At 41.5% G+C, this 9,069-nt stretch overlaps 1 gene segment (V, D, J or C); it reads right to left on the bottom strand.

Annotated features, from left to right (window-relative positions):
• Positions 1 to 7,804: 7,804 nt before the first annotated feature.
• On the bottom strand, positions 7,805 to 8,296 carry LOC124991456 (immunoglobulin lambda variable 9-49-like). The segment is given in 2 exon segments: positions 7,805 to 8,130; positions 8,251 to 8,296. Coding segments are annotated over 2 exon segments (372 nt in total).
• Between the last annotated feature and the right edge of the window lie 773 nt (positions 8,297 to 9,069).

Raw genomic sequence — 9,069 nt, 5'->3', positions numbered from 1 at the left:
TTTTATTCATGTATTTATATGTGTTGCTGAGAATCAAACCCAGTGTCTCACACATACTAGGCTAGTGCTCTACCAGTGAGCCTCAACCCAGCCCTCATTTCTTGATTCTTGATTTTACTTCTTGAGAATGAGAAGTCTAGTTCATGAAGTGGGTTCCTATGCTGACACGATAGAAATTCAGGCTACACTTTCTTCTACTGGGCACAGGGTCTATGGTCTAATGCCAAGGTACTTTTTTAAAGTGTATTAATCTTTAATTTCTTATAATCATATAACATGCCATTGAATGCAGGTTCCTGTGACTATGTTAACAAGATTAGCCAGGTTCACTCTCAGGATATGTATTTATTAAAGGAAACATTTAGCATCCTTCAGTTTTTTCTTCATCCACAGATACCTTTTAATAAACAAACCCTTTCATGTTTTGATTGTTATCAGTGAATTATGTAAACTTAACAAAAACCCTTTGTTTTGTTTTACCACATTTGCTAAGAATCTTTTTTAAATCAATGATTAATTAAAACTCATTTTAAGTATTAAGAATTAAATAGAGCAACTATTATTGCTGTTTATTCACAAAAGTGACAGAGATATTAAAGTAAAATCAATGCATATAACTGTTGACTATGTCATATACAGACATGAAATGAATCTTAATTATTTGAATAAGAGAACTGGAATATGACATATTCCAAATCACACAATATACTACTATCCTGGATGCCCAGGTATTTGATTCACTTTGAGTCGAGTTTTATTCAAGATGAGAGATAGAGGTTCAATTTCATTCTTCTACAAATGAATTTCCAATTTTCCCAGCACCATTTGTTGAAGAGGCTATTGTTTCTCCAGTGAACATTTAAATCACCTTTGTCTAGTGTGAGACAACTGTATTTCTGTGCATTTGTCTCTACAACTTCTGTACCATTGGTCTTAATGTGTGTTTTGGTGCCAATACCATGCCTTTTTTGTTACAGTAGCTCTGTAGCATAATTTAACATCTGATATTGTGATGCCTCCTCCTTCACTTTTCATGCTAAGAATTACTGTGGCTATTTTTGCCTTCATATTTTTCTAAATGAATTGTATGACTGCCTTCTCTATTTCTATGAAGAACCTCATTGATAGTCTCATAGAAATTGCATTAAAACTGTATATCACTTATGGCCATTTTAACAATATTAATTTTTGCTTTTTTAAGAACGTAAGAGATCTTTTCATCTTTTCTTCAGTTTCTTTTTTAGAGTTCTGTAGTTTTACTCGTAGAGGTCTTTCACCTCTTTTGTTAGATTGATTTCTATGTATTTTATTTAATTTTCTTGAGAATATAACGAATGGAATAGTTTTCCTAAATTCTCTTTCAGCTGACTCATAATTGGTGTACAGAAAGGCAATAGATTTATATGTGTTAGTTTTATCTCCTGCTACCATGCTGAATTCATTTATAAGTTCTTCAAGTTTTCTGATGGAGGTTTGTGGGTCCTCTCAATATAGAGTCATGTAGTCAGCAAATAGGGATAGCTTGACCTCTTCTTTTCCTATTGGTATCACTTTAATTAGAATCTCAAGTTTAAATATCTAGATATCAGCATCAATCATGAGCTTCGCCTTAGTTCTCTATCCCTCCAGGTTTTCTCAACTGGTGAATTCACAAGGCCAATATGGATACTCAAGCAATTTCTCCTTTTTGTCAGGCTGTGTTCTGAGCTTGTTACATTCAGAAGTGTCAAAACAAAACAAAGTAAAACAAAATTTCTCTTCCTAGTGGAGAAACACACAGTGAGCACAGACATGGAGAAGTATCCTCATGTGTCTGACACCACCCTGACCATGCTCACCCAGAACCCTCTTCTCACTGCTGACATCACACAGGACGTCAGCTCTGGACATCTTCACACACTGTCCAATACCACTCATCACCGTGTACCTCCCTGTCCTGCTCCAGATGCACTGCTCCTCCGAGTCATGCAGAATCCCTGGGTAGTTTTCTTCACCACCTGTCTTCTTCCTCTTCTTGTTTATCACATACATAATATTATGAGACATTTCACACATATGGGTATGATAAAAGAATGTTTCTACGTAAATAAACTCTAGATCCTTTTTCACATCAAGGTTAAATAAACATTTAACCTCACATTCAAAATCTCTCCAGGCCGCTTCCCTGTCATTCTACCTCAACTCTCCCTTTATAGCTGTACAGAACCACAAGTAGTTTCCGTTTTGCAAACAGGATTCTTATTTCGAGACAGCAGAGTCCCCTTGCCTCTGTGTATTTCTGGTCCTTCTCTCCATCCCCCAATATCTTCATTTATGACCTGGCTCCAAGTCATCTACTGTAGAACTTCTTTCCACTATGGATTTGGTGGACATGTGCTTTTATTTTAGATGGGGAAATATCTAAACCTAAAACTTTAAGCACTTTTTCTAATATTTCCATAACTAAAATTTAAACATAGAAATTCTCAGCAATGAAAAAGGGTATGATTCTTCCATTATTTTTTATATTCAATTGTACATATTTACACTTTACAAAGCAACTATTGTATATTTTATTATTATTCTTTCAAATTTCATCTTCTAACATTGAAAGAGAAAAGTGATTATAATCAGTTATCCAGAATCAACAATTAGTATGGATTCAAATGCATTTGAACAACATTGACATTAATCAGAAACAACTTTGAGAATTGTCTCACCAGAGATCTTAAAGAACTATTTGTTAAGATAGTTTAACTTGAAAATTTTGTTCAGGAGAAGTTAGTTCTTCCTCAGGTAATTACTTTAAACATCACACTCAACCTCCCTGGGTACAGCAGATATCAAAGAAAATGATCTGAAATTCACTTTCCAGCTCAAAACTCTATATTTATGTTTTTATCCAGATAAAATGTTATTGTCTTATGGGATGCTCTAATACTTTAATTATTTGTTAAAGAAAAAAAAAAAAAAAAAACAGATCGATGGTCTGCAATCCAGGAGCCACCCTGTGACTGTGGTGTGGTGGAGCCTACCGAAACTGAAACCCAGATTTGTGAGTTTGCAGCTAGGTGAGGTACTGGAAACCTTTAGGGACACTATAAGGCTACAGGGTAGAAACTTTACTACTTCAGATCCCCAGAGCTAAATGGGAAGACACACAAACAAAATGAAAAAAAAAAAAAAAAAAAGAAAAGGGAGTAAAGCATTCCAAACAAACCAGGATGCTCCAATTATGGACTCCATTGACAAATCAGTAGAAGAAATGCCAGAAAAGGAGTTCAGAATTTACTTAGTAAAACTGCTTTATGACTTTAAGGAGGATATAAAGAATGAAATCAGAACTCTGTTTCAGGAGAAGGAAGATAACTTAAATAAAGAGATAAAGGTCCTGAGAAGAAATCTTTGAAATGAAGGAATCAATAAGCCAAAATAAAAATTCAATGGAAAGTAACACCAACAGAGGAGACCCCTTGGAAGAGAGAACCTCAGGCAATGAAAACAAAATATATAATTTTGAAAATAAATGTGACCACACAGAGAAGATGATAAATTGCATGACATTCCTTCACTCAGACACAATGCCAGAACAGCAGCTGCTGAAGCCAATGATGTGGAGCTACTGTGACTACTTCTGGGCTGATAAGAAAGACCCCCATAGCAATGGCACCATGGTGGGGTTTGAACTGCTGCTCCAAAAGCAACTGAAGGGCAAACAAATGCATAAAGAAACGTCTGAATTCATCAGAGAGAGGATAAAGATTGAAGAAGAATATGCAAAGAACTTGGCTAAGCTCTCTCAGAACTCGTTGGCTGCACAGGAAGAAGGCATCCCTCAGAGAAGCATGGGCTCAGATGAAGAAGAGCCTGGCAGATGAAGCAGAAGTTCATCTGAATTTCTCTGCCAAGCTTCACAGCAAGGTAGGGAAGCCCCTAATGAACTTTCGTTAGAACTTTAAGAAAGATATGAGAAAGTGTGACCACCATATCGTGACCTCTGCAAGCAACTCGCCAGCTGCTATGCATTGGTGGAGAAGGCCCGGAAAGTCCTCACAGAGTGGCAGAGAGACCTGGAGATGAAGACCCAGCAACTGGAGATCAAGCTGAGCGATAAGATGGAGGAGGACATCAAGAAGGCACGGAGGAAGTCCACACAGGCTGGTGATGACCTCATGTGCTGTGTGGACCTCTACAACCAGGCTCAGTCCAAACGGTTTGAAGAGATGGTGACCACCACCATCTGGAGTGGCTCGAAGTGGAGCGAGCGGGTGGAGATGATCCAGCAACATTTGTGCCAGTACACACAGCTGTGGCATGAGACAGACCTGTTCAACCAAAGAACAGTTGAGTCTGTGGACCAACTGCTTTGAAAAGCGGACACGGTCAAAGACAGACAGCTGTGGGTCAAAGAGTACAAAACATGCAAATTGACCCTGTGGACATGGAGATCTAGACAAGCCTGTGTGACCCTGGGGGTCTGCCCAGGAAAGGGACTGTGTCTCCTGCTGGGTAAGCTGCCCTCCCACCCACTCTCCTGTCCACTGAGGAGAGAGGAGAGAGCTGGTGATTCCAGAAGGGTGATCAGGATGGCCCAGCTGGGGGATCACAAATATATCCAGGTCAAGAAGACAGACCTGCAACCCGGTCCTTGTCTCCAAGACTGAAGTCCCCAAACCCCATGCCATGCTTGTTGCTCTGAGAACAAACTGAGGCTGGAACTTTGTGGTCCCTGCTGAGTTGCATAGGGGTGGCCATCACACACTTGTGCCCTTGGGTGCCCGAAGGCCCATCCTCCAACTGGTCCCGTTATCTCCTTAGGGGCTTTGGAAGATCAGGGGAGGGTGGCCTCTGCCTCCAATCCAATGTTAGGATCAGAATCAGGAGTAGAAGGTGGCATCAGCTCACCTACACCTAGAATCCTTTACAGCCCTCTATTTTTCTCATTGTATTCTGGGAGCCCAAATATAGCTTTTCTTGGCCACTTTTCATCCCTTTGAGTCTTGGGAAAGCCAGTTTTCTGTCTTCCCAGACCAACCCTGCCTACAGAGGTCAGGAAGGAACTACCTCATTCAGCAAATTAGCCTGGAGCATTGAATCATGGTTCCTATCAGACCAGGCATAGTCTCTGAAGTCTCTGGAAATCCCAATCCATTCATTCCTCAGTTACTTTCTCAAGGCAGTCCCCACTTTTCCATTCCTGCCCAGTCTCACTAGAGGGAGCTTTCCAAAACTCTCAGTCAGCAAGACCTCCTTCAGTTCTGTGCATGTCCAAAGCCTTTGAGAGATGGATACCAGCTCACCTCAGAAACCTGATGGGGTCTGTCTGCCATGGTGTCCTATCCAAAACTGGGCTACCTTGACCACCACTCTCCCAGGCTGCCCACCATGGACTTAATGGGGCTGTGTCAGTCCACCATGAGAGACAGTTTAGGGCAAGTCCCTTTGTCATTCCCCATATGGCTCCATCTGCTTATGCATGATGGGGTTTGGACTGCTGTCCCTTGTATAAGCACTGCAGACTTTCATGGCCATAGCAGTTCTTTGCTATCCAGGTGTATCCCACCACCTGGGCCTGCAGCTACTCTAAACTTTCCAGAGCCCTATGCTAAGCCCTCCCTTGGTGCCAGCACCTCCTTTCCCTCTGTCCATCTTTCCTGGCGAAGCCTGGGCCATGTGTGATTCGGGAAGATTTTCAACACCACCGCTGGGTTCAGCCCGTCACTTCATTTCTCTACTACAGCAAATATGATCACCATATTAACCTAGAGAAGCAGCCTGAGGGAACTGGAAGAAAAAATTGACATAGTGAGCAAGGAACAATTTTAGTCAGAAACCCATGCTCTGAGGTTCCATCTTTCTTCATCTTTCCATCAGAGGCTTTGGATTGACCCTTCCATCTCCCATGGGGGCAGAATTCTACAAGCACGATTCCCTGACCTTTCCCTCAATTTTACATGCTATTAGTGAATAACAATAATCTTGAATCTCTCAGCATCTCTTCCATTAAATTGGAATTGCTTTCTCATAGTTTATATTAGAAAGAAGTACAATATACTAAAGCAAACCAAAAATAAATTAATAAATAAATAAAAACAACAACACAATGAGGAAATTAGATTTAGCATAAGACTCTGTCTGAGCACAAATTAACATGCATTTTCTCTAACACCTGTCCTCCTTCTAGAAGTGATCTGGACACATGGTGTCTAGTCCTTCAGACAGTGTAGCCTGTATTCCACACTAGCAACCCACCCTGATGGGCCTCTCCCTGCAATCTTTCCCATATTAATTCCAGTGTGCTGGAACTTCCCAGGCCTGGAACCATAACAGCCTTTCAGAACAAGGGTCATGTCCTGTCATAAAAGTCTAAATATGCTTTCAGCAGAGTGCGTGTGAGAAGTAAAGAGTTAACATTGTGGAATGAAAAGTCTGAACTTTGTCCTGGTCCACGGTGGGGACATTTCTTGGCCACTTTTCATCCCCATGAGTCTTGGAAAGACCTGTTTTCTGTCTTCCCAAACCAACCCTGCCTAGAGAGGTCAGGATGGAACTACCTCTTTTGGCAACTACCCCTGAATTTATGCTAATGAGGTGATTCACGGTTTGTCCTGCTTAAGGAAGCAGAATGGCGATACTAGAAAGAACAATTAGATGACTAGAAATTTGGAGTTTGAGTGCATTCTACCAGAATAATCTCCTCATCTTCATGGACTTGAGGGGGCTGCAGATTGAGTTTAATTCAATGTTATAATGTTGATGTGTTTAAGAAATAAAAACCCAATAACTACTCTGGATTCTTATTTCCTACGTCATATTTTGTGCTGGGTAATCCTATATTAAGTTTCAGTAGAGTGAAGTATCCTGAGGATAAGAGTACTTTATCCTCCCAGAATTGGCCCTCTCTGTCTCTGTGATTGACTTGATGTGATTTCCATCCTTTATAATAATACTGTAATCTTCTAAAGAACAGAGTTTTCATTTTGTTCTGAGAGTAATTGTTATAGTTAGCAAAACTGAGATGTTGATGGGAACCCCTCAAGTTGTGGTGAATTGACACTTAGTGTATTTTATCTGGAATCCCTGAACATGACTGGTGTCTTAGGCAAAGTCAGTATAAATCTGAGAGATATGTCCTTGATCCAGGTAATTAGCAACATAAACATTTGAGAGATCTTCAGCTACACAAGAAAAAATTTACAATATGATAGCAATGGGGTAACTACCAAAGTTGCCTCAGTTACAGAGCAGGCTCAGAATCCCCATCCTGGGTGTTGCATCAGTTCTTTCTCTTTATGGTGCTCTCTCTCTTTCACAGTCAGCAATAAACACCCTGAGAGCCCTGTGCACATGTAAGTGGGGGAAAGTGGCAAGGTGGGTGAAGCCCAGGTGGACCATGTGTGCACATGTTACCCCATGAGTTGGAGTCCAGGGAAATATTCAGATTCCATCACTGTGGGGAATATTCATAATTTTTGGCTATGGACAAAAGTAACAGAAGATGGTGACCAAAGAACTGTATGATGTACACATCTGTAAACAGCTTCACAATCTCTAAAATAGAATTCCATCTGGACACTCATGACTAGGAACAAACACACACGTCCAAAAGCAGACTCAATATTTCAAACATTGCTAAGAACATCTTTGTATGTGGAGGATATTCAATGTGAATTACATTTATAAAATATCTGGGAAGGTAGAAATTAATCAGGGTCAGGAGTCTCCTTCTGACCTGTGAGTCAGGACACCGGGAAGTGAATGGGTACCAGGGCAGATCAGCCTGCTGGTTTTAGTCTTACTTTCCCTCTGCCTGTGTCACTGTGGGCTACATGTAGTTGCTCCCAATCCCATGGTTTGCCCCACAGTGGTAGACACTCTCATCCTGTTCCTGGATGTTCTGGATGGTCAGGTACCGATCCAGGCCAGAGCCTGAGCCTGAGAAGCTATCAGGAATCCCTTCCCCCTTGGATCCCACAATGCCCCTACTGCCCACTCGCATCACAAACCCGGGACTCTTCCCTGGGCTTTGCTGGTACCAGTTCACTGCATAATAATTGTAGCTACTGCTCAGGGTGCAGGTGAGTTTGACTGTTCGTCCCAGGGAGACTGATGCAGAGGGTGACTGAGTCAGCCCAGGTTGGCAGAGGGAGACTGTAAACACAGACAATCACAGTGGAATACAGAGACAAGGTGCAGGTATTAGGGGATCTGAGACAGTGAGGACAGACTCAGGGTAGGGTTCCGCCTTGGGGCACAGAGGTCTGTTCTTACCTGGGCAGTAAGAGAGCATGAAAAGGAGGAAAAGAGTCCCAACCATGTTGGACAAGTTTCCTGAGCTCCAGAGCTGGGGTGGGCTGCCCCCAGCCTTTCTTATCCCTTCCCACTGGCCTCAGGGAGGAGCAGCTCATGCAAATGTGCCTCCACCCACTGCCTCTCACTGTCTGCCATTCTTCTGGGCCTGGAAGGATGAACACAAAGCCTGGAGTGTGGTGATGCTTTCATTTGCCTGATGGGCAGAACCTGGGAGGAAACAGGTGCTGGGGCTTCACAGAAGAACACAGTTTCTGAGCCCACATTAATGACACAGGTTTCTCCTCCTCTGCCTACCCCTGTTCAGACATGGAGTCCTCTGGGGACATCTCCATCTGTAAATATATTTCATGGTTCCCCCAAAATGCTCCATGATGTCTCCTGAATATCACATGTAAAAGTTTAGTTTTCTCTTGGGTCCTTACTCTGCCTTTCTACCTTTTCATTTCCATACACAAAATATTGATGGAGATATTTGTGAGTCAATCATTATGCTCATATCAATATCAGTACTGTATGTGCTAATTTGGGGATATGTTGTTTCCATGAATATTTACCAAGAACAAATAATCCAATATGAAAATGTGACATGAAAAAGAAGCATGGGAGTGGATTTTCTCACTGCTTGGGGTCATTTAGGAAAACCAACTCAGAGGGTCAACATAAATATTTCCTTCATATTCTGTAACTATTTACATCTTTCCAGGGAGTAAGTTGGTCAAGCTGGATAAGATATTTACCCAATACATCCAGCACTCAACATTAGAATTTATACCAACA

This window comes from Sciurus carolinensis, chromosome 8 (genome assembly GCF_902686445.1).
Source record: "Sciurus carolinensis chromosome 8, mSciCar1.2, whole genome shotgun sequence".
NCBI classification, from domain to species: Eukaryota; Metazoa; Chordata; class Mammalia; order Rodentia; family Sciuridae; genus Sciurus; species Sciurus carolinensis.
The sequence above is the reverse complement of the archived record's forward strand: the minus strand, read 5'-3'. Positions and strand labels throughout refer to the sequence as shown.